At 39.2% G+C, this 27,082-nt stretch overlaps 1 protein-coding gene across 2 annotated transcripts in view; it reads left to right on the top strand.

Annotated features, from left to right (window-relative positions):
• Positions 1 to 19,235, top strand: part of LOC110115163 (probable 3-deoxy-D-manno-octulosonic acid transferase, mitochondrial) — a 56,727-nt gene extending 37,492 nt beyond the window's left edge. Inside the window, exons 10-12 of one of the 2 annotated variants that reach the window (XM_020848312.2) lie at positions 17,957 to 18,076; positions 18,159 to 18,229; positions 18,733 to 19,235. In XM_020848312.2, the coding sequence (XP_020703971.1) occupies positions 17,957 to 18,076; positions 18,159 to 18,229; positions 18,733 to 18,912 (371 nt within the window). In that variant the 3' untranslated portion in view covers positions 18,913 to 19,235. Of the gene's footprint in view, positions 1 to 17,917; positions 18,077 to 18,158; positions 18,230 to 18,732 lie in introns of those variants that run through there. The other variant, XR_003700783.1, reaches the window with a different exon arrangement.
• Positions 19,236 to 27,082: the final 7,847 nt, after the last annotated feature.

Raw genomic sequence — 27,082 nt, 5'->3', positions numbered from 1 at the left:
TGAAATATCGAAAAAATGTTCCAGGCCATTCCAGATCTATCGCTTCTCGGTGTCACCATCTTCTCTGTTTCCTTTTTAAATCACTTCTCAGTTTTAGATACTGTAGAAATCTGTTGCCTCTTCCCTCGACAAAGTTGAGTGGTCTCAAGTCATCAGGCTGGGTGACGAGGTTTCCAATCAAGCCACTATTGGTGTCATTCTATCCTTCACTTCTTTTTGAAAATTTTTATTTATTAATTCTACCTACCCAGAATGCCCTTACATACCATTGGTGTGGGCGTATTTTTGTTTAAAAAGCAAAAGGTTTTTTGTTTTTTTGAAAAAAGTTAGTTGTTCTAGCTACAGTGAATGTATGTGGGTTTGAAGGGATGTTATTTGATTCCACTTTGAATTGTATTATTTTCATCCGATCATGTTGAATTTTTTAACACTAACAAACAATTATGTGAAGTGTGATTATGTGCAAAATAAATTATTTTTTCACCCTTTTTTAAAAAATTGACAATTTGATTTTGTTCAAATTGTTTTATGCTTAGGCACCATTGGGCTGCATTTAAGATTTAGTAAATCTTACACATTTAGATTTAGCAAGTTCTGGAGCCATTAAATCCAACAAATTATTTGGCATATATATAGTTTTATTAAAAAATTGATGTAATGTTGACCTCCATATATAAGCCAAAGTTAAATCTGAGTGAATGCGAAGAGGATGACATCTGACGAACACAAAGTCGCATGTGCCATGCATCGAAGCACTTCGACCGCTGTCGCAAACGTTGTTTAATCACAAAATGGATCTTATCGATGCACTCAGGATGTCATGCTTACCTAAAGAAGCGCTAGTTGCTTGCGAATCGACACAAACAACGATGAAAGAGGTCGATGGCGGATGCAACATTGCATGAAACTATTCAAACGACTTCTGATCATGAAATGGATTGCGTTGATGTGTTCAGGGCATTGAATTTACCTAAAGGAAGACCTCTCGTATATAAATCGAGCGAAGGCATTCAAAATCGACAGATTACAGATAGAACATTGTATGACGTCGCTAGAACGTCACCCATTTGCAAAATAGATTTCATCGTCACGTATAGAAATACTAAAAAATGACTGTAATATTGCATGGGTCATCGCAAGAGCGAAAGTGCAAAATTGGCACAAATTTCTAGATGACGTTGGGGAGAATTTCAAGGCGCATAGGAAACGAGAAATCATATAAGAGATCAAGTTAAATTTAAAATCACTTATATATAATTTAATATATTAAAGGTGAAATAAAATCATATACTTGGAAATCTTGCTACTATATCACTTGGCAAAACCCTGCTCAAATCCGTGCATAGCCGCCCAACCTAGTGATCTCATAAATGGCTTTCAGCTAGAGGACAAAAAATAAATAAGTAAATAAACAATAACAATATCTAGACTAAACCCTCACCTATCGATTTGAATGCCCACGGAAACGGCACTTCTCCCAGCCTGACAGTTGCGACCACTCCTACCAATTTGCTTCTCCATGCTTCAAGCCGCAACTCAACCGTTCCTCCAACAGCAACCTCATCGACCTGTTGTGGCTCCTCCTGCTCACGTGAACCCTTAGTTCCCACACGAACTCCTCTAACTCACGTGAAACACCAGCAAAGCCACTCCACCGTGTCATTCTCTTCTAACTATATGACCAAAATGCGTTCTTCCACAGTTCTACACCAATGTTGATCCAACCCAGTTCTTCCTTCTAGCTACTACCGTGAAACTCAACAACTTTTGCCACTTACTACACTCCAAGCTTCACTACCCAACAGCCCACTCCAGCTACATACATAAACTCCACCTCCGGCAAGCAACAGCCTTACTCCTCACTGCGCTACCCCTGCCCTTTTGTTGTCGTGAAACCTCCCATCCATAGATGTCAAAGGCGCAAAATAGCATGCGCCATGGCGCACGGCGCGGCACGGCGCGGCGCACTATGGCGCCATGTGCATGGTGCAGCGCAGATATTCAAAATGGCGCACGCTATTTGCGTCATATGCGCGCCATGGCGCATGGCGCATGACACAAAATAGCGCGCGCTATTGTTTGAAAAGAAAGAGGGCATGTTTAGTGAAGTTTTTCTTTTTTGTTTTTATTTGAATTTTTAATATTATATAATTTTGTTTTGTGCAAAACATATTGCTTTATTGAAGTACTAAATTTCTGCACTTTTTTTAATAATTTCACTATTATTATAATACGTTTGATCGTTTTGATCTTTTGTTAGTCTTATATTATTATTACACATCTTTTACCTTTAAGAAATATAATAAAAGAGATTTTATATTTATCAAATAAAATATAAAATGACAATTTTTTTTTTCTTTGGCATAAGTAACACATAAAGAAGTTTTTTGAACATTTAGCATAAAATGTATATTTTATCTGGTAAAATATTAAACATAATTTTAATTAGAAAACTCATTTTATCATCAAATTGGATGAACAAATAAAAGTATTTAATATCTTGTTTGGTTTTAAGGGGCTACATATAATTAGTTTAGTTTAGGAAAGATAAATGATAATTTCCCTTAACACTTAATAAAATTTGGGAAATATTTTGTAATAGGAAGTTGTTTTCGAATTCATTCTCCATAAGGTATTGCATTGGACTAATTAAATGCCAAAACATAACAGTTGTACTAAATTTGGGAGCATTTTTTTTTCTGGATGATTGATGCAATGCCAGCCAAGACCTTAGTATTATTGTGAAAGAACGGTGCATTATTGTCCATATCAGTTGCTTTTGGTGATGGTGCTTCAGTCTTAGGTTCAAGCTTTGGTTGTTCTTAGCTCAAGTTAACCCTTGTAGGTAGGGGTGTCAATTTCGGGTCACGGGTCGGGTTCGGGTCGAACTCGGAACTGACCCGGGTTCAAACGGGTCGACCCTAACCCGACCCGGGAAAAGTGTCGCGCGGGGTCGGGCGCGGTGTCGCGTGCGGGGTTGGAGCGGACGAGGAAGCAGCGGGTCGGGCGGTGTCGCGCGCGGGGTCGGGTGCGGGGTCAGAGCAGACTCGCCTATTCGGACTAGAAAAAAAAAAAAAAATCGCTCCGGCCAGCCACCCCGCTCCGCGCCCGAATCCCGCCACCGGCCAGAGGCTCCGCGCTCCCGCCAGGCTACCCCGCCCTCCCACCAGGCATGGGCCGCGCTCCGGCCAGGCCTCCCCCCCGCGCGCTCCGCGATCCGGCCAGGCTCCCCCCCGCGCGGCTCGTGCGCGCGCCCGCGTGGAGATTCGAACGGTGGTTCTCCGTGTAGACTCCAAGCAACCCAACCGAAATGTCAGTTATGCAAATACGTTTTTTTTTGTCAATATTATTTATTTAAAGTATATTCTGAACGAAAAGCAATTAATTATTTTATTTTTTTAAAAATAAAACTAATTAATTTAAAATAAAAAATAATATTTAATATAAAATAACAATTAACTAACTAAATAATTTTAAAATGAAAATTAGTTAAATAGTGAATATAAGTTTTAATTAATTTTTTGTTAAATCATTTACATAGTAAAAATTTTATTCATTTTCAATAAATTTTTTAAAGCCGCCGGTAATCCGTCGGAAAGCCGCCGGAAAATTCCGCGGGAATATTTTGCGGGAAATTAGCCATCGCAAAATTTTGCGGGGAAATTAGCCGTCGGAAAGCCGCTGGTAATCCTTCGGAAAGCCGCCGGACAATTCCGCGGGATAATTTTGCGGGAAATTAGCCGTCGCAAAATTTTGCGGGGAAAACTGGCCGTCGGAAAGCCGTCGGAAAATTTTGTAGGGAATAAGCCGTCAAAAACTGCCGGAAATTTGCCGGAAAACCGCCGGAAAACTGGCCGCCGGAAAGCCGCCAGAAAATTCCGCCGGTAATAAGTGATTTTCCTGTAGTGATACTTCGATCGCTGCTTTCATTGCCACTTCATCTTGACACCATCACTGTCTCTTCGTGCGCTAAGGTATAACGCTCGCCAAACTCAAAAAAAACTTCAAAATCTTGTTGGCAATGCCTATGAAGCAACAAGCAAACCACCTAAGCCTGTTTTTCTTAGCATAGCAGGAGGAAGCTCCTTATTGATGCTCACAATAAAGTGGATAAACCTTGTGCCATTTTTTTAGCACTACGGGGTAAATTAAATACCTATTTGCGTTATTCAGCATGGCGAAGAAAGTACTTTGAAAACCCATGGACTTCTTTCTTTATGTGGTGGGATTGAAGACAACGACCACGCTATCATCTGAAAAAATGACTTTGCACGTCTTTCTTGATATGGAGGGCAGGCCTAGACTCTCCAAAATTTTCTACACAAGGGAGAGAAGCCGAGAGGCTGCCAAAATTCAAACTATGCATTCACAGGGAACCAAACCTAAAATAATACTTCTAAAAATAAAAATACAATTTAAACGAAATTTATTAAATTATGAGACAAGAGACTTGTAACGAGCACGACAGTTTGCTTACGGGAGAGAACAACAAATTTATAATGAATGTGACAGTTCTCCTACGAGCGAGAACAGAGGACTGTAATGAACATATCAAGTTGCCTGCAGGCAAAAACAAGAACCTAAAACAAACAAGACAGCCTGCCTAAAGGCACAAATATAAACTTGTGATACGCTCAACAGATTACCCACAGGTAAAAACCAGGAAACTTATAATTATTGCGATAGCTTCCCTACAAGAACGAACAAAAGACTTGTTGTGCGTATGACAACACGCCTACGGGTGGTAATAAGAGACTTTTAGTGGATGTGCACAATGACTTGCCTACGAGTGGTATCAGCAAATTTGTAAAGAAAATAGTAGCCCGCGTATAGGAAAATAATAAGATGCCTGTAATGAACACTACAACTTGCCTATGGGTAGCAATAGGGAATTCATAGTGCACAACTCGCCTTGGAGTAGGAGTAAGCAATTTGTAGTGCACAAAACAACTCACCTACAAGTGAGGTTAGCAGACTCATATTGAATAAATCAACCCACCTACAATTCAGAACCGGGGAACTTGTAGCAGACCTATTAATTCTCCTACGAGCAGCACTGAAATTTCTTATTTTAATTTAATTCATAAATCCTATAAACTATGTAAAATCTATAAGCTTGAATAGGCTAATTGAATAAAAAAATAACTCTATATCTTGAATGAATGAAGCCTAATTCGTTTTAATGTCACCAGATCCACAACACTTGTACAAACGGATAAATGCCGTTATTTTTAAACTCGAAAATGAAACATAATGTGTATTCCAACAATGAACACTCGTGTGAATGTTTAAATTTTAAAATACACGAATGCATTAAAATGAAAATTCTTAAACTTAAGCATGTCACCTCGGCAAGCATGTGATGGCCCTGAGTGTGCTAGCACCACAAGAAGTATGTCATGGTCTTAAGAAGTGTGCAACAACTCATCAAAGCACAACATCTCGAGAAACGTGCTGAGGCATTGTAAGGCATAAAAATTGAAAGCGTACGAATATGCAATGTAATGCACCAAAATATGTATAAGCACTTGCGCAAATGCACTAAAATACGTACCAATACATTCGTGCAGGTGCTCTGAAAAGCATGCAAGTGTACAGTGCAAATGTATCATGTGTGCATTATCTAAAATGCTAATACATTGTGTGCACATTTGTCATATGTTAATATATTATACATATACATTATGTGACATGCAGATGTATCATGTGTATGCATTATTCAATATGCTAACATAGAGGTAGTTGGTTGAGGGGATTTGCTGCTTGAGGTGTTCTTTGTGAGGGATTGGAGAGTGGGGTATGAGGAATATGGGTTTTGGGCAGCCATAGAAGTTAGTAGGGTTGGAAGGGAGTTGTTTGATTTTTTGGGTATAGTAGTTTGCTGCTGTGGCTTGAAGGAGGTGCGTGGAGTGGTCAATCTACTATTTTTGGAGGAGATGTGAATGGCAGGTCTCCATGTGAATTGGAGCAGGAGGAAGACATGTGAATGGGCTATTCGGTAGTGTGCTTCAACAGGTCCAGCACGACGGGTTGTGAGGAGTTCAGTTGGAAAGGATGAGGGAGGTTTCGGTCTGCTTTGAGGAGCTAAGGAACGGAGTATATTGGGGGCTTTCGGCTTATGCAGGTTGGTTGGATGTCGATAGAAGGTTGTCGAGTATGTAGGCGACTGATGATTGTAGGGGTGTCAATATTTGATACGACCCGAAAATCCGATTTGAATCTGACCAAAAAATTTTGGGTTAGGGTCAACTCGTTTGTGAAACGTGTCAGGTTCGGGTTCAACAAATCGACTCCTTTCAAAAATCAGGTCAGGTTCGGTTTGACTCGGAAACCCAGAAATGACCCGGAATGACACAGCTGCTCGCGTCTGCTGCCCACGCCCGCCATCTTTCTCATCGAGTTCACGTCGCGTCGAGCCGTCCACTATCTCTTCTCCCGTGCCCCGTCTGCACCGCTGTTGCGCCGCCGCTGCCACTGCAGGCGTTACCGATGCACTATCGTTGCCATTTTAGTTGTTGTGTCCGTGGGTAGGGTTGGGTCAACCTGTAACCTGTGCGGGTCAGGTTCGGTCTGAACTTTCGACCCGTTTACATAACCGGGTCGGGTTAGTGTGAACTATTTGAACCCGAGCTAGTTTCAGGTTCAACCCGAACCTGACCCGAAACCCGATTTTGATACCCCTAGCTGGTTGCGGTTTAGTGCAGGAGTTAGGGAGCTTTGTTGTGGTTGGGAGGTGGAGTTGTGTTTGGTATTGAATGGAGGAGTGCGGGTAGAGTTTGTTGTGGCTGATAGTGTGAAGGAAAGGGAGATGGGAGAGAGATCGTTTGATAGGGAGATCAAACAGAGGTAGTTTTGTGAGGGGGAGATTGGGAGTGGGGAATGTGAGGGGTTTTATGGAGTAGCTGAGAGTATTGTGGGATGCACCTGGGAATCAAGTAGAGGAGTTGGGGCTGGTTGCAATATGAGGAGCTGGAGGGGAGTTCAAATGGAGGGGGAACTAAAGGAGTTTGGTTGGAGAGGAGGAACCAAATCTATGGTTAGTGAATAGCAAGATAATGAGAGGGAGAAAGAGACTCGATTAAAGGAGATGAGGTGGTTGAGTGGATGTTGGCACCCTTCACATGCCGAATTTTTAGATTGTGCAGAGGATATTGACAGAAGATAATTGACACGATAAATTGAAGATTTAATAGAATAATATACAATAAAACTTGAAATATATATATATATATATATATATATATATATATGATTTAGAAAGTTTATAATTCAACTCGTAGAATTCTTCGCTAATCATGCACCTCGATTTGTGTGTCATTATCACCTCGAAATTTGTGCAAATTTTAATTTTTCACTTGTCCAATGATCCATACAATATGGTAATCACTTATGGGTATTCTCGACATTCAGGACTCAACGACGAAGTCTGTTTTGCAAAGGGAGGACATTCAGGCAACATCGCACAATGTTTTGTCTGTAGTCCATTGATTTCGATTAACTTCGCTCAAATCAATCACGAGTGGTAATTCTTGGGTAATTTTTATATTTTGAGTGCAACAGTGAATTCTGCTTGATCGAGATATCAGTTGGGCATTTTTATGCAGTGTCACCTCAAAATTTGTGCCAATTTCACCTTTTTCATTGTACGATGACCTAGGAAATATAATAACCTTTTCTATATGATTTCGATGTTTTTGATGCAACAACGAAGTCCGTTTTGCAAACGGACGATGTTTTGGCAATGTCCCTTAATGTTTTGTCCGTATTCTATCGATTTCGATCGCTTTCATTCGATTTGATTATGAGGGGTCCCCCTAGATTTATTTGATTCCCTGATCATATCGACACAATGTTTTGCATTCTTGTTTTTATATCTAATTTTAGATTTGCATTTGCAAAACCTAGATCATAAGATATCCTAGATCAAATTCAACACGAGAGTTTATGGTTGCATCATCAAGTCATTATTTGAGTCTATTAAAAATGTTTATGAACAATGCAATTTTCATGTAGTCGAATAAGTTATACTAATGGTATTTTCTTCTTGTTGATAAGACTAGAAAGGGAGTTGAAGTAAAAATTGAATTATGGAGGCCAATTTTAGAGTTTAAAGGTTTTCGTTTGAGTAGATCTAAAACCGAATGCTTGGAGTATAGTTTTAGTAGTAATAGATCTAGTTGAGGAATTGTGATTTTGGGTGATCAAGTCATTAAAAAAATACATGTTTCAGATATCTCTAGTTTATTGTTTAAAGTGATGGTAAAATAGATGGAGATATTATTAGTAGAATTCAAGTTGGATAGTTGAAGTGGAGGAATGCATCGGGCCTGTTGTGTGATAGAAATGTACCCCTCAAACTTAAAAGAAATTCTATAAGTTGGTTGAGAGGTCTGCAGTGTTTTATGGCATAGAATGTTGACCATTAAAAGAGAAGCACAAAATAAGATAAGTGTTGCAGAGATGAGGATGCTCGGGTGGATGATTGGTTTACTCTTAGAGACAAAATGTCGAGCAGGTATATTTTTTGAAAAGGTCGGAGTAGCTCCAGTGGTAGATAAGATTAGAGAGAGTCCCCTTAAATGAGAGAGAATCGCCTTATATGGTTTGGTCACATAAAACGTCAACCTTCCGATGACACAGTAGGAGAGTAGATGTATTAGATTTGACCTGTATTAAGAACGGTAGAGATAGACCTAAAAAGGCTTGGTTAGAAAGTATTAGAAATGACTATTCTTTATTATATTTAAATGAGAATTTGACTCTTAATAGAACACAATGAAGAAAAAGGATTCATGTGGCCGAACTCATGTGGTGGGATAAAAGTTTGATGTTGTTGTTGTTGTTTAAGAGAATTTTGATTTTCTCTCAATATTATATATGTTGTTGAATGTAAAATCTTTGCTACTCTTGCAAGCTTTGAATGACACCTTTGGAGAAGAATATCTCTTCATTATGGGACGAATCCTGGATCTTTGGTTACTTATGTCCTAGTTCACATCATCTTTGCACTTTATAATAGTTTTTTTGCATGTGAGTGAGATTTGGTTGCAATCTTATATTCCCTTTGCAGTAAAAGCCTTAATCATTGTGTGGCTGGTGTTTCTAGCAAAATTTTAACTTTTTGACGATCAATACTTTATTTATTGGGATGAATTTACTTATTTATTTATTTTACATCAAAATAGATTAGTAATTGCCTAAATTTAAGTGTTTATGGACTAACTTTAGTGATTTGTCAATTCCCCATTCTCCTTCTACAATCGACATCAAGAGTGCTTTCCAATTTTGAGGAAGCCCCAATGATAGGAGAGCAATTTGTTTATGCATATGGTGTAACACCCCACAGTACCTCTAAACAGTACGGTGGAGTGTAACGTGCATAGCATTGTGGGCTCCGGAAATTCCGCCCCGGCCTTCCCACCGCGCATTGATTGATTGTGCTTTACTTTTATCGGCGAAGGGAGTTTTAACGGAATAAATTCCGGGGTAAATTTTGGAAGGCTGATGGTTTGTAGATAAGACACTACCCAGAGATTTCGCCCTCATTTTGTGAGGACTTTATGATCTGAGTTCTGGTTTCCTATAGGCAACGTTTAAAATTGCGCAATAAAAGGCGCGCCTTGAGGCGCGCCTTAGCGCATTTTCGACCAATTAAGCCTCAAAGCCTACGCAATAAGTTTAGTTTATGAGGCTTACGCCTCAAGTTTACTGAGGCGCGCCTCGCCTCAATCAGATACGTAGAATATACGTGTTATCTGGCATATAGTAATAGCAATGGGAATGGAATTGGGAATTTGGAAGGTTTGATATTTAAAACAGAAGTTTCATCATCTTTTACTTAAAGCAGATGGTGGGGGAATGGATGATGGACCCAATCAAGATCCCATGGTTCCGTCGTCCCGGGCAATCGTGGTCCCTGGTCTACTTATTCAGAGGAGGTAGTCGACCCAACCTGACAGAAGGATCCTTGTCAGCAGCCACGGGTTGCTTCGTCCAAGGGGACCTTGTAGACCTGGGTTGAATGTTTATCTAAGGGGATAAATTTGAATCCACGTTAGCTAACAGAGGGCTTTGTGCCCTATCGTTCATATCCTATTGATTCATATCTCAAGGATTTGATGCCAATAAGGTACGTATTGACTCTGGCCATAACCAGTATTTCGTGGTGCCATTTGGCAGCAAAACCACTTTGTTCAGAGGGTCCCGAGTCATCATAATCATTTATCCTGCAGTTCCATTTGGCGGCGAACTGCCGGTCAGAGGACACGTACCACGTCCTTACTAGCAGGAGATTGTTTTGAGAATGGATCCTAGTGATATTTCCGACTAGACATTTAGCTCTTTGTGAGCTAGAGTAGTTTTTATTTTTGTCCACCTCGGCAAATTATTGCGGATGGCGGATGAATTTTGTTTTGAGTGATTGATGGATTGATTTCAGTTTTAAATATCTGGATTTTAGGTTTTGTGGAGTTTGGATTTTGAATGGACTTTTGGATTTTGAGTGGACTTGTGGGAGGCATTTGAAATATTTGTGAACCCCTCCGGTTGAGATTTACATTCAACACGGCCATCATCGGGGTGTTTGGGGTCATTTCCCTTTATTTGATTGAACCTTTTCAACTCGACCAAGCGGTTGATCGAGGATCGGGTTTCTCGTAGGCTTTGTGCCTTTGTTCATGAACTTTCTTTGTTGAAGGCCTTGAAGGCCTAATATGAATGTATAAGATCAATATTCCGGTCGACTTCGTGACTGCATATTTATCTTATGGTTTCAACCTTATCTACTTCCATTTACATGTTTAGGAGGATCGGGTTTCATAGGCTTCGTGCCTTTTTGTTTAGTGAATTCTTTTGATTGTAGGCCTAATATGAATGTATGAAAACAAATACATCGGTCCTCACAATCATGTATTTGTTTGAAAGTTCGAGCCCTGTCGACTTCTATTGATCCGTATAGAAGGATCTGGTTTGAACTAGAATTCACTTATCGACCCGCGCAGCATCCTTAGGCGTCACGTGTGTGCCAATAACACGCTCGCCGGGGTCCATGCTGGTTTTAATCATATTTACCTCTTTAGTATACCTATGTGTAGACAATTTATGGTGAATGTGCAGAGGTTCTTTAAAATATTTTAGTTGTGTGCAGGTAACTGCCCTTTGAATGCACAATATTTCATTTGAGAACTTATACATGCCTTCTGTCCGCTAGTACGAGTGTTGCGGATCCGGTGGCGTGGCATTTAGATTGTATACGCCTTATGTCTGCTTGCATATGTGTTGCAGATCCGGTGGCGTGGTGTTGTAGTTTGTGGACGCCCTCTGTCTGCTTGCATAAGTGTTGCAGATCCGGTGGCGACTTAGTTTTGATGTTGACTCCCCCTTTCTCATTCACCGGGGGAGGGACTTTTTGTATTTTGAAGTTTGTTGCTTTGTAAAGAACTCTTTTTAAGATCATCAGTGTAATGAATTTATTATTTCCGGTGTTTGTGGGCACCAGAACTGTTTTCTTCTTAAGTATAGAACTAAGAAGAGACTTTGGAACGCCAGGAAGTTTGGTTCTAATTTGTTCAAACTTCCTTTTCGATTCTGCCAGGGAGTGTACTTTTTGTACATCGAGTCGCTCTTGTACCCGAAATACTTGAAGATCTTGACCACCAATGTCGTAGGTGATATCAATACTTGTGCCCACAGTGATTCGTTGTACCTACGATATGCCCACTGTTGTTATCCACAAGCGACTTGTATATATTTGCGGGGACCCATTGTATCCACTACGAGCTCCTAGGAGTATTCGTAGGATAGTCCTTTACATCAGTATCATATCCACCTTTCATCAATCTCAGGTAGTTTTGCTAATTATACTTGTTTACAGGGGGCAGTCCTCTTTCATAGACCGAGTTACCCTTGTACCCGACGTATTTGATGATCTTGATCACCACTGTCGTAGGTGATATCTGTACTTGTGTCCACAGTGATTTATTGTGCTTAGAATACACTGTTGTTATCCACAAGTATCCAATTGCAGGGGACCGCTGCATCTACTATGACCTCCTGAAAATGTTTGTAGAAGACCCATTATTTCTGCATCATATTCACCCTTTCACCAATCTCGGGTGGGCTTGATTGTACTTATTTGTAGGGGAAGATCCTCCATTATCGGTCTCCAGTATTGCCTTCTTAATCAGCAGGCCTTATTGTTTAGTTGGAGATCCCAATAGTGCATATAGAACACATATGCATTCTACAACCATTTGTTGTTCTTGTAAGCACGTTGCTTTTAATCTCGTAGGGACTGTTATAGGAGTTTGTTGCATTCATCTTTCGTGTACACTGGAATTTCATCTTTCACTTGCAACTTGCTGTTAGCTTAAACAACCGTGCATTTGGACTTTGATTTGTTCATTCATCCAAACTCTAGTCCTACACGTTACATCGGACCCGAGCTCAAGGTTCAATTCATGCTCGAGTCTTGTATGTTGTTATGGGTTCAGCTCTTGGCATCCCATTCAAACTCAAGTCCCTATTGTTCTTGAAAGTTCAAGTTCTTTGTTGTTCATGTCAAGTTTGGATCCAGTTTGAGTTCAATTTGAGTCCCTTGCTCTCCCCATCTTGCTCCGATTTTGAGTTTGGATTACTTGTCCAAGTCTAGTCCTTTGAGTTTAATTGCATGTTCACTTTGATTTGAATTGGGTTTCAGCTTGATTTTATTTCATTTGGTCTTTTATTAGTCACTTGAGTTTTATTCAGGTTCAAGTCCACAAGTCATCTGTTCTTGTTCATTTGAGTGCATGTTCTTGTTCTTTTTGAGTTCAAATAGGTCCAGGTCCGAGTTCAAGTTCAGCTTGTTCAAATTCTGCCCAAGTCCCCTGTTTTAATGAAAATTTTGGCAGCCTCCCGGCTCCTCTCCCTTTTAGGATAAAAACCAAGAGGCAACCTTCCCCTTGACGCTACGTGAGCGCTTCAGGTAGGTGTCAAAAATGTCACCGCGGCCGCATGTTTTATTTAAAATCCCCGCCCGCTACTTGAGCGTTTAAGGGTGTGGAGCACGAGTCAGAAAAACACAGATTCCCCCCCTTTGCACAACGTGAGCGTTCGGGGGTACTTATATATACATTAAAAAAAAAAATTTATCCTCTTTTCCGCAAGCGTCGCACCGGTTTTCCGCCCTACAATGCTACTTGAGCGCATAGGGGGTTTGACGGCTCATTGCTAGCATTAAAGAGGGATCCTTAAGTCATCGCAAGCATCGCACCGGTTTCCCGCCCTACAACGCTACGTGAGCGCGTAGGGGGTTTGCTAATTCGTCGCGAACGTCAAGGACCAAATTCTGAGTTTTGGGATTGTACCTTCGAGGCTGGCAGACCGGCTGTGGAGGGCATGGATGTCGAGGCGAGAGAAGCATCGCAAGCATTAATTAATTATCATTAATTAATATTTAGTAATTAATTATAAAATTAATTAATTATAACTATAATTAAATAATAATTAAAGATAATTAATAATTATTATAATTAATAAAAAAGAAAAAAATCTATTTTTTTTTTATTTTTTTTACTGGATTTGGCCGAAGAAGCTTGCCAAAGGGAGAAAGTTACCTATACAACAAGCAGGCTCCCTGTTGTGGCTTCCGATCAAAATGTGCTAACTTCTGATTCGACTGAAGGAGCCGAAGAAGCAAGGCAGAGGGAGAGGCAACTTCGGATAGGGGAGATCGGGTGGAGAGAGGAGCTCGGTTGAGGGGTTCGGCGACGGGCTCTCACGGCTAGGGCAAGGGGAGAAGATTCTCTCTCTCTCTCTCTCTCTCTCTCTCTCTCTGTATGGACGTCGGGTTGGACCGAACAGAGCAAGGGGAGTGGAATAGGAGAGAGGATTGGAGGCTATGGGAGCCTTCGATCAAAATGTCGTCACTTCCGAACCGACAGTAAAGGACGTCGTTGAGGGAGCCAAGTCGAGCAGCCAGGAAGGAGACGAAGAGTGAGAGAGGAATCGCGTAAGAGCTCGGGTGCCTGAAAAGGGATGAAGGTCTCCTTTTCGTAGCCATTTAACAACGCGAGCTCGTCATGCGAAGTCGTGGGGAGAAACGATGTGATGTATGGCCTCCTCGTGCGAAGAGCGGCGACGACGTGTGACCGTGTGGGATGGCAGGTACGTGGATTTGATTTCGATTCTCTTTTTTTTTTGTTTTTGCTGGCCACGGTTTAGGGTCAACAAGCATAAACATTTTTCCTTTCAAAAACATTTAATACAACTTCTCTTTTTAGAAGATCATATATAACATCCAACCATAATTCAATTTATATAACAACGGAAGCAACTTCCAAATTAAAACCTCAATAACATACTTACAGAGCCACTAAGGAAAACCAAATAAAATTCATTTCTGAAATGTTATCATACCTTACCAGAAGACTCACTAACAAAGATAGCTTTAACATAAAAAGAAGAAATAACTTGCATAAATTAATCTGCAACAATCTTCTCATTGTGTTTTCATGTAACAACAACAGTAAGAAAATATTTGTGAGCTATAAGACTCAGTAAGCTTTGCAAATTAATTAACATTTAAAGTACAATAATTGAGAATAATCAATCATTGAAATCATCATAAATTCATAATTAACTTTCATCTTTACTTCTTTTGAATTTTACAACGAATATCAATTTTAATCTATAAAAGATTTGGTTATACTTTCATAACATTTTTTAATGAAGTCCAGGTAAACTTGTCATTCTCATTATTGAATTACATAGAGGTCTCTTTTGCCTATTTATGGGTTCCATTTGCCTCACATGCTATGCAGGTATCATATTCTCTGTGGTCCCTTTTACCCATTATGTAATACAGGTATATTATATGGGGTCCATTTTACCCCACCTGTAATTACAGTTATACATCATTTGTAGCCAAACTTTACTTTCCAATTGATATTCACAAAGCTTTTCAGTGTTCATAAGTTATACTTAAGTTGTTGCATTCTTTCATAATCATTATTGTGATCACCGGTGTACAATTAAAATGCATACCATATGCAAGTAAATTGACATATTTTCAAAACAGTATCAAATAGGAAAGCATTTAGATTAACATACTAAATCTTATTTTACACTTACCTGATTTCATTATGTATATGGTTGTTAATACATAGAAGCTTGAATTAAAAATCATTTCTATACATTAACCAAATTTAATAACCTTTTATTTTAATGCATTCAAAATTAACCTTAATGCCTATAAATGAAAGTTCTTAAATTTGAATATAAATGAATTACTTACCTCCTTGACGATTTGTATCCTCAATTCTTCCACCTTGTACTCTTTTCCTTTTATAAGTCACCTACAATTCATATCTCTAATTCTATAAATTCCACAATTTATTACTCAAATAAATTGCATAATATCCACTTCTACATAACATAATAATTTACCTCGAAACTTCTCTTTTGCATAACCCAAAGATCCTGTATTTCCTCTTCTTTTTCTTCCCTAATTTTCTTTGAACTGTGCTGAACCCGTCCTTACACTATGTGAAATCCCTCTACCGAGTACTGTGCCGAAAATCTCAATAAAATACTGGCTTCACACGGGTCCTCACACTTCATTATGCACTGTGCCGTTCTGAGCATTGTGCCGAAATCTCCTACATTGCTCGCACTCCACTCTGTAACCTTTCTTTTTTCATAACACTATACCGTACTTTACTATCATCCTTCACCGTTTGTAAGAGTGAAATGCTTAGTTTATGTCAATGTTTTAAAAGGCGAAATTGAGAATCAAAGCGTTTTGTCTAAGCGAGGTGAGGCATAAGCCTTGAGGCGGATCGAGGCGTAAGCCTCAAAATGGTAAAAATAAGCTAATGTAAAATTATAAATAATTATAAAAAATGGCAAAATATTAAGTCAATTATGAACTTGAAAGAATATCGTTGATGTTTATATCTGAAAAGAAAAATCTTTTTATAATATGTAATTTATATTAATTAGGCTAATTATAATAATATTTAATTAACAATTATATTATTAATTAGTCAATTAAGTTAAATTAGATAATTAATTTATGCACTAATTATACTATTAATTATTTAATTAATTTGCTTAATTATTAATATTTTAAATTATATTAACTAAGTTAATCAATTATAACTTAGCCATGTCTAGGGTTTGCCTTTCATCTTCTCTTTTCGTCCTTGTTGTTCGGCTTCGTTGCTTCACAAGAGGTGCAGAGATTGCACTCGTCGCTTGTTTGGCTCCTTCTGGGTTGTTTGACTTCACTCCTTTGACGACTTTCCCTTCCTATCGGATCATAAGTTACGACATTTTGATCGCTGAATGTGAAGGTAACTTTCTCCCTTTCGAGGCGCTGCCTCGTTGCGTCTCGATGCCTCATGCCTTGAGGCGTACGCCTCAGTGGAAAAGGCGTAAGCCTCGCCCGAACGATCGAGGCTTAAGCCTCAGTTCGCCCGACCTCCTCCTCGATTCGAGGCGCACCTCTAGGCATCCGCCTCGAACGCCTTTTTAGTCCATGGTTTATGTGAAATGGTAGGAAGAGGGGCCCACACACTACACTAACTGATTCCATTCTTATCCAATAGAAATATCTATTCTCTATTAGTTGGCTGACGTGAATAAAAAAAAGGATTAAATAAGAGCCAGCCAACTAACTGCTCTCATACTCACACGCCTAAAGGAGGCACATTTTCAGAATTATTAATTACTTAACATCAATTTATTACTTAAAGATTTGGTATTACTAAAGTATTTTCATACCAGATTTTTGAATGTTATAGGCAGGAACTGATCAAATCCAAAATGTCCTAGTTTAAAACATTGAAAACCTGGCATCCTAAAATTAATTAAGATTTAGAAATCTTAACTAGTTCAAGATGAATCTTCAAAAAAATAGGAAAAGACTGCTACAGGCATCATAATTGATTTGAATTATAGTTAATAAACAGAGCCAGAAACATTTTCAACAAAATTCATTTGTAGCCATCTCTGCCATAACAATAAAAGTTGATAGCACAATATATAGCTTAATTCTGGTTTATTTCATTAAGGACTTTTTGTTGACTGAAGAATGAATTATGAATGCAAGTTTCAACATATGTAGGTAGCATTTGCACAAAATAGAATCTTACATATGGGATGTCATCAGTTTTCTTTTATAGCATAAATCAAGTTCAAGCATGAGATTTTTCTTGGTAAAACAAAGGTAGAAGTCTAATTTTTATAGATAAAACCATTGAGCATGAGCCTATAATCCAATTCTGTTGTCAGTTTATTTGGATTTATAGAACATAGGAGTTCTTATTCTCAAATAAAAGCTTAAACTTAAGGCACATAAAAAATCTATGCAAAACCTAATTGATTTTTTATCAGATTATATTTTGGCAAGTGCTTGTGCTAATCGACATCACTAGGGAGTTCTTCATTATTGTTTGATGATAAAAACCTTATTTGTATTTTCACCCCATCATTTTTGAGTCCTCACAAATGCTGCTCTTTCTCTTTCTTCTGGAAGTTGACTGGTTGTAATATTTTTTTCGGATCATTGGAGGAGAGTGCAGAATTAGGCATGTTTGTGATAAATTCAAGGGACTAACGATGGCCGAGACATGTCACGTGGTTGAAATTGGATATGATTGATCTATTCATATAATTTAGAAAATTTTCAACTTGGCATGGCCAAGTCGTAAATTGCTGCTACATGGTCGAGTAAATTTGAATATCAGTATTTTTTTTACATACTTTTGGACAATTTCATGATTTAACAACAATTAATTTGTTGTATTTTCAAGTTTTATATTATAAATTATATGGATGATGCAGCTCTCAGATAGTCAATGGACTCATCCAACATTGTTTTATTTTTCCTTTTTTGCACAAATAACAACAAAAGGGTGCTGGTTTAATTTGCCAGGGACTCTCTATGGTGGTTGACACTTTGGTGCCTGTACAGGGGAACTTGGAATGCTTTACAGGGTCTCTCCAATAGCTGTTATTGGAGGTTCTTTCCAATCTGGTCTTTCTGGTCACAATTTCTCTGAGGCTGCTGCAGCTGGTTGTGCTGTTCTCACAGGTAGCTTCTTAGCTACTATGATGTAAAGTGCATTTTCTTTGGATTCCTCTTTAAATTATCCTCGCTTTTGTTTAATTTGTAGGTCCTCATGTAGGCCACTTCTCTCGCATGTTAGCAGAGATGAAACAAGTAGATTACCAGTCAGTTATTCAGGTGAGGAAGGCTTTTTTTTTTTTTCTTTCCTTCGTTCTCAAGTCGAGGAAGGCTATTCATCTTAGGATATGTATAGTTTATTGTAAATATAGATAAAAAAATTATGAAACAATGAAATTAGATTTTTTCATTGTTCGGTTGGACAAAGTTGAAAATCAGAGTTTTAGGCTTCGTTTGGGACAGTTTTTTTACTGTTTCTTAAAGCAACTTTTTAGTAAAAAAAATTTATTTTTGTACTAAAAAATAGTTTTAAGAAGCAGCCAAACGAAGCCTTAAACCTTATCAAACTTTTGAAATGTAATCATTATTCTAAAACATGATTTTTATTTATGAAAAATCAAATGAACTCTTGATTTTTTTTCCTGCTATCCGTAACATTTCTATTATTTTCTGAATGCACATTCTTTCTGACGGCATGTAATTAGACATGTTTCAGATTTACCTCTAAGAAACACCCAACTTTAGTAGGATTATTTTTATGAAATAAGCCATTGATTGTACAGGTTGAGGGGAAATTAGAACTTGTGAAGTCTTTGAAGCAGCTTCTAAGCAGTACTGAGCTCTTAAAATCACATCAGAAATCTGCAAAACTCGCCTTTTCAACTGTTTCAAATGGGGTTGTCCAGAATGTCTGGAATCTTGTTGATGCCCAATGTTTGCAAAGCAGGCAGGCCTTGGGCTAATCTAAAGTTTGGAAGTTTCTGGTTTGGCTTTTGCTCTGTAGCCTAGAAGTAGTCTTTTACTGATTCTTTCTATAATCTATTACTGACATTTGTGATCTCAAGCTTTATATGAAGTTTTGGGTATTTCCTCCAGTTAATTGATTTATCTGTAGGCTTGAGTTCTTGAAGAGCGTAGATGTAAATTTTGTGCTCCTGCACGAGTCTTATTGGACTGTAAGATTCATATTTCTCTGGCTTCGGCTGTAATGTGCGAAGACAACTGAGTTGTTTACCAAAGCTGTGCTCTAAGCCTTCATTTAATATTATTTGTAGTTGATGTTGCATCCATGCCTTATTTAATCATTTAGATAATTTGGAAGGATCGTTTCACCCCAGTAAATTTGTCGCTAGAAATGCATATAGAGAGGAACTAGTTGTTGAATTAGTTAGTGATTGGGTTAAAGCTCAAAATAGTCACCTCATTATTTACCTCATTATTTAAATAATGTCGTTTTAGTCCAAGAGTATAATGTTACAATTTAGACTTCGTTTGAGACAGCTTTCTTCTTGCTTCTTAAAATTGCTTTCTAATATAAAAATTAAAATTTTTGTACTAGAAAAACCTCTTCAAGCAGCAGTAAGAAAGTCGTCCAAAACGAAGCATTAGGTTTTGTTTGGGATAGCTTTTTTGTTGATTCTTAAAGCAGTTTTCTACTACAAAAATTTTAATTATTGAACTAAAAAATTGCTTAAGAAGCAACAAGAAAGCCGCCTCAAACGAAGCATTAGTCTATCGACCATGCCTCCTTTTGGGGCTAAATTGGGATCAATTCTTTAAAGTCGATGGATTAAATTGTGATTAATTTTATATCATAAATATAATATGGACTATTTTGATCAATTTTGTATGGTTAAGAGAATAAATTGGGACAATGTGATATTATGATATTAAATTGGTCATGCATGAATAGTCTTGGGATTATTTTGAGAATGTTTTTGTTAGGAATCGGTTTTAAGGCATCATCAATGGCCCGCTCAGTAGGAGTCTGTCGAAGACTAAAAAAAAAATATTTTATTTATTTATTGATTGATTATTTTCCTAATATATTGAAGGATTCAGTAAATCAAGGAAAATGTTAGCTTATTTGTCAAACCTTAATGGGATATTTATTTCCCACTTAAGTTTCCACAATACTGTCCCATTTTTTTAGTATTATCTGCTGTTAAATTTTAAACTGAACGTCAAATGACAATAATTGTAGGAAAGATTTTTTTCAAGATAGAAGTAAATTTAACTGTAAGTTTAAACCATAAATATATCTTAAAACTTAACATTAATAATCAAATTTTTATATGCAAAAGTTATTATATCAAGAAATGTGGTAACAAGAATTCTAAAAAAAAAATCTATTAATAATTACTAAAGAGGTTATATTCTTTTGTTTAGAATACTATGTGACTTAAATATTTCTCAAATTTTATATGTAATTAGTAATATAATCTCTTATTTCTAAAAATTATAAAGCTATAGTTGATATGCCAGTCATAAAATCATCGAACTTTTTTTAGTTTCACTAAGATGTTATCATAAATTATATTTTCTTCAATTTTGTCCAGGTTTTATATGTTTTAGTTTCACTAAGATGTACTGATATTATTTTTTCCTCATCAAGTTTTTAATTTTATCCTCATTTCTTAACTTTTGCATGTGACTGCAATTGACTCAAGAGTGATGCAAGTGTTAATTGATTGCTTTATAAACTTTAATTTTGTTATATTTCATATAAATATAGGATTTCTTTGGAATAATTTTTTTACTATTTTCTAAAATAATTAAAAAAATTTATTAAAATCAATAAAAAAATAGTGACAAAAAAATTTCTCAAATGAAATCATATTTCAATTAAAACTATAAAAAGAAGCGAATGAGTACAATAGCTTGATTTGTTTGAAGCATTTCATATTGAATTTAGCTGATTTGAAACATTTACTAATCTCAGAATGAAGAACTACTTCAGAGATTCTTCTCAATCATCTCAATAATATGGATGCCAGTATTCTCATTGCAATCATCAAAGTGGAAAGATATCTAAGGATGGAGCATCTGATCAAAGAATTTACCATATCTCTTGCTTTGGACTACATCATTGAAAGTTGGAAAAGACATCTGAAATACCTATTGATGTTATTCTTAGGTGTTTTACGATTGTCCTTGATTATTTGTAATTTCCTTTTGATTATCTTTTGTACCTTCCTTCTTCTTTTGGCTCTTTATTTGTTTTTTAAACTTACTATATTTGCTTATGTTATCGATACTAGATCCTATTTTTTAACCGGATGGGAACTCTGGGATACTAACCAACCCTTGGGTTGTTTAATATTTTGGTATCCCCTCCATCTCAACGGTTTTAAAATAAGAAACAGTGGGTTTCATTTCAAAAATAATAAGTTTAATTTAAACAAATATGCTTTCAATAAGGATACTTTTTCTCTTGATCAAGGATCTTTTAGTTTCTACTTTCTAGTTTGTATTAGGTTGTTATTTCTTTCTTTTTAATGCAACTTTTGCATTTCTTCAAAAAAAAAAAAAAAAAAAAACATTTACTTAGGACTTTGAAAATCGGACTGCCTGGTCTGACCAGTCAATCGTGAACTAGTCTGAAGGCCGATTCAGTTCAACCTCAAAACCGGTGTTGCTTCAAACCGACCGATTTGGGCAAAAATTGCAGGTTCAACTACTAAACCGGCGAACTTATCTCAATTTTTTAAAATACAAAGTAAAATTTCACAAGTGATGTTGGATTAAACCATACAAAATAAAAAACCATCATTAGTTTAGTATATACACTATATAAAATATTTTTATAGATTTTCTTAATTAATTTTTATAATATGAATAAGATTTATTTTTTAGTTGATAATATTTAATTTTTATCTATTTATTTTTTTATTATATATGTTAGAAAGTTTATGTGGATTTTTTTTTGCTTGTCAAGCCACTCGAGTAAATATTATATTATATAATTTATAATATAAACAATTAATTTTTATAATTTGAATACTTTTGGGAAATTTTTTTTATTTAATAAAATTTAATTATTTTCAAATGAAATATTCTTATGCTAAAAAATTTGCAAAGTTTCAGTTTTTCACCTCTAAAAAATTTGTATGTTATCAAATGAAATACTTTTATATTAAAATATTTAATTATATTTATAATTTTTGATACATCGTCAAAAAATTATCTTGATTGCGCACGAATCTCGATGTAAAATGGAGTCGAAAACTTCAAAAATTAAATCTGGGAGCTCCTGAACTCCGATTTCAGTGAACTTATAGTCAAACTGAGCGTCTCCGAAATACGAACCCAATGACACAAAATTTAACTCGATCCGAGCCCAAATGAGTCTAAATCGAAGTGCTGTTGGAAGGTTTGAATCATAAATTTAGTTACCAAACGGTCTCTGATTTTAACGAGCTTATACTCGAATCGAACGGCTCGACAAGAAAAATCCAACGAGCCCAAGATCACCGAATTCTGAAATCACTAAGGCCTCCAAATGCCTGATGAACGGTCCATGATCAAGGGGTTCAATATCGTCCGTCCATCCAACCACTCTTCATTTACCCTTGATCTCTCACCTATTTACGGGGCATGCTACTCAAGAAAATCTATAAATAGACCCCTCATTTCTCTTGAAAGACGACCCCAAGCAAGAAGAGAAGAGGAGAAGAGAAGGAAGAAGAGAAGGAGAGAAGGAAGAAGCTCCTCCTCGACCACCGCCGGAACGTCACCGGACCACCGCAGGAGCATCACTGGACAACAGCTGAGCCTCACTGGACCACCGCCGGAGCTTCGCCGGACCACCACATGAGGCCCTCACCTTCGCCGGAACTTCGCTGGACCACCACATTCGCCAAAGGCCCTCACCAACACATGAGGCCCTCACCAACACCTGAGGCCCTCACCTTCACCAAAGGCCCTCACCTTTGCCAAAGGCCCTCACCAACACATGAGGCCCTCACCTTCACCAGAGGCCCTCACCTTCTTCGGACCACCGCCAAAGGCCCTCACCTCCGTCAGACCACCGCCTGACATTGTTGCTCCGCTGAACAACCACTTGAGACCCTGTGCTCAACCAGGACACCACCTGAGGCCCGGACTTCTACTGGGCCACTACCTGACGCTTAGAGTTCTACCAGAGTATCGCCCTACTACAACGGTCTTTCAGACCTCGGTCTCCTGTCTACTGCGGTCCTCCTGACCTCCGTCGCCTACTATGGTCATTCTGACCTCCATCAACAGACAACAATCTTTCAGACCCCGGTCTCCTGCCGACTACGGTCCTCCCGACTTCTATCACCTACTATGGTCATTCCGACCTCCATCAACAGACAACGGTCTTTCAGACCCCGGTTTCCTGCCGACTACGGTCCTCCAGACCTCCGTCGCCTACTATGGTCATTCCGACCTCCATCAACATATAACGGACTTTCAGACCTCGATCTCCTGCCGACTACGATTCTCCCGACCTCCATCGTCCACTATGGTCACTCCGACCTCCGTCGCCTACTATGGTCACTTCGACCTCCAAGTGGTGACAACGGTCATTCAGACCCCAGTCTCCTGCTTACTACGGTCCTCCTGACCTCTGTCGCCTATTATGGTCACTCCGACCTCAATCACCAGACAACAGTCTTTCAGACCCCGGTCTCCTGGCGACTACGGTCCTCCTGACCTCCGTCGCCTACTATGGCCACTCCGACCTCCATCACCAAACAACGGTCACTCAGACCCCGGTCTCCTGCCAACTACGGTCCTCCCGACCTCTGTCGCCTACTATGGTCCTTCCGACCTCCATCAACAGACAACGGTCTTTCAGACTCCAGTCTCTTACCGACTACGGTCCTCCCGACCTCCGTCGCCTACTATGGTCATTTTGACCTCTATCAACAGACAACGGTCTTTCAGACCTCGGTCTCCTGCCAACTACAGTCCTCCCGACCTCCGTCGCCTACTATGGTCACTCCGACCTCCATCACCAGACAATGGTCTTTCAGACCCTGGTCTCTTGCCGACTACGGTCCTCCCGACCTCCGTCGCCTGCTATGGTCACTCCGACCTCCATCACTAGACAACGCTCTTTCAGACCCCGATCTCCTGCCGACTACGGTCCTCCCGACCTCCCTCACCTACTATGGCTACTCAGACCTCCATCACCAGAAAATGGTCACTCAGACCCCGGTCTCCTATCGACTATGGTCCTCCCGTCCTCCGTCGCCTACTATGGTCCTTCCAACCTCCATCACCAGACAACGGTCTTTCCGACCTCCATCATATCGACTATGGTCGTGCTGACAAAACAAATATATATATTGTAACTCCCACCATGTAATACACTCTATATGATGTACATTTGTGACATTAAGCCAAGGCCTTCTCCCTAAGAAGGCCTAATTTGTAATCGACTACAAATACTAGTGGATTCATTCAAACTGGGCCATGCCCCATGATTTTTCCCGCTTTTCAAGGGTTTTCCATGTAAAAACTTTGGTGTCTCTTATGAACGCTACACCCTCTCACTTATCTGATTGTGTGCTGGATCTTCGTACAATGCTAAGATATTAATCTATATATTTGTCTACCGCTGCGAATACTCCAGGACGCAACAGTTTGGCGCCGTCTGTGGGAAACTGGTTCCCGACTGGGGGGAAAATATTTGCTCCAACCTCAAAAGGACATTCTTGTCAACTTCCTGAGAGCAGTCATAACTTCATCAATATCATAAGAATCAGAAGCGGACTGGGGGGCAACCTTGACTCAAACTATGATCAAGAAGATCCCTCCAATGCTTTCAATATCAAGATGATGTTTCAGAAAAATCCTAGCAAATGCAAGGATACTTCTATCTTTTATAGTCCCTTGATGGACTTCTACTCCTTGGGCAATTAATATTGACCTAAAAAAGGCAGTAGCGGTCTAAAGATAGACCCTTCTTCACCTTTGATTCAGAATACACGCGGCATTGGCCCCCTCCTAATTAATAAAAAATCAATCCCAACGGGATTCGACTTGACCTCTTCCATACATATTAACGTTGTCGAGCAAAGGCTTCGACATACAACCTCGGATAGGTTTTAAATCCTTGGTGGATTCTCTCGACCTCTTCCATACAGGTTATTGTCATCGAGTAAGGCTCTGACATACAACCTTGGATAGGTCCTACATCCTTGGTGGATTCTCTCGACCTCTTCCACACAGGTTAACGTCGTCGAGCAAAGGCTCCGATATATAACCTAGGATATGTCTTACATCCTCGGTGGATTCTCTCGACCTCTTCCACACATGTTAACGTCATTGAGTAAAGGCTCTAACATACAACCTCGGATAGGTCTTACATCCTTGGTGGATTCTCTCGACCTTTTCCACACAGGTTAACATCATTAGGCAAAGGCTCTGACATACAACCTCGGATAGGTCTTACATCATTAGTGGATCCAATATCGATTAACATCATCGAGCAAAGGCTCTGACAAACAATCTCGGAATGATTATACATCCTTGGTTAACGTCACCAGAATGCCGTCAATGGACTTCCATTGGACTTCTGCACAAAGTTAAATTTCTACCTGATATTGAATTTCCTCCTGTCGCTGAACTTTTGCCTTGTAGGACTTTCAACGGACTAATACCTGACGTTGTACTTCTACCCAATGTCGGACTTCTCCCTGTCGTCGGACTTCTGCTCGTTAGCAGACTTCTACTCGTCGTCGGACTTCTGCTCATCGACGAACTTTCGTCGGTCTTCTACCCGACGTTGTACTTCTACTCGACGTCGGACTTCTCCTGGACGTCGGACTTCTCCCGGACGTCAGACTTCTGCTCGTCAGCAGACTTCTACTCATCGTCGAACTTCTGCTCGTCAACAAACTTTCGTTGGACTTCTGTCTGCTGTCGTACTTCTACCCGTCGTCGGACTTCTTCCAGTCGATGGACTTTCATCGACCATCTACCCGACGTCGTACTTCTACTCGACGCCGTAGTTCTACCAGACGTCGGACTTCTACCCGTTGTCGGACTTCAGCCCGTCGATGGACTTTCATAGGTCTTCTGCCCGACGTTGTACTTCTACCCAACATTGGACTTTTGCCTGCCGTTGTACTTCTACCCGTTGTCGGGCTTCTGCCCGTTGATGGACTTTCGTCGACCTTCTACCCGACGTCGTACTTCTTCTGGACATCGGACTTCTACCCGTCGTCGGACTTCTGTCCATCGATGGACTTTCATCGGTCTTCTGCACGGCATTGTACTTTTACCCGACGTCGTACTTCTACCTGACGTCTTACTTCTTTCCGATCTCAGACTCCTGCCTATCGACGGATATTCGTCGGGCTTCTACCCGACGTTGAATTTGTATTCATTATTGTACTTCTCTCCAATGTCAGAATTCTACCGGATGTTGAATTTACGCACATCGTCGGACTTCTATTTGACGCTAAATTTTCACCCTTCGTCAGACTTTTGTCCGTCGCAAGACTCCTACCCGACGCTATATTTCTGCTCGTCACCCATCCTTTCAACATCCCTTTTTACAACAGTCTCTTCGACCTCCATTGTCAACCAATAAACATCGAAACTCCACAGGATCTCTCGAAGAAAAAAGGGAGAAAAGGGGATCTCCAGACTTCCTTGCAAAGAGAGGGGCCTTGGATGACCAAGGGAAAGCCTCAATTGTAAGAATAGTGGGAGAAGGGGGGATCTCCAGACTTTCTTGCAAAGAGAGGGGCCTCGGAGGACCAAGGGAAAGCTTCAATTGTAAGGACAGAGGGAGAGAAGAAAGTGAAAGGAATTAGGTACAAAGGGGGGCCTATTTATAGGAAGAAAGGGGAGTCTCCCTCTCCCACTCTCCCACTCTCCCACTCTCTCAACTCTTACAAAAAAAAAATAAAAAATTAATGCAGCCGGTTTTAAAACCGACTGTCGACACAAACCGCGCGCGCCAAACGGCAAGCGATTTTGGCACCGGGGCGGTGTCCGCAAGCAGGCGGCGGCCGGCCCAATTTTTGGCCTGAATAGTTCGATTTCGATGTTTTTGGGGTCCTCAGACACATTTTTTTACATTCCAGACCCAATTTTGACACTTTCAGAGCTCAACGAGATCTCTATGATCACATTCGGGCAAGTTAATAA

Source organism: Dendrobium catenatum, unplaced genomic scaffold (genome assembly GCF_001605985.2).
Source record: "Dendrobium catenatum unplaced genomic scaffold, ASM160598v2 fragScaff_scaffold_60, whole genome shotgun sequence".
Taxonomy (NCBI): Eukaryota; Viridiplantae; Streptophyta; class Magnoliopsida; order Asparagales; family Orchidaceae; genus Dendrobium; species Dendrobium catenatum.
This window is presented reverse-complemented; position numbering and strand designations above follow the sequence as displayed.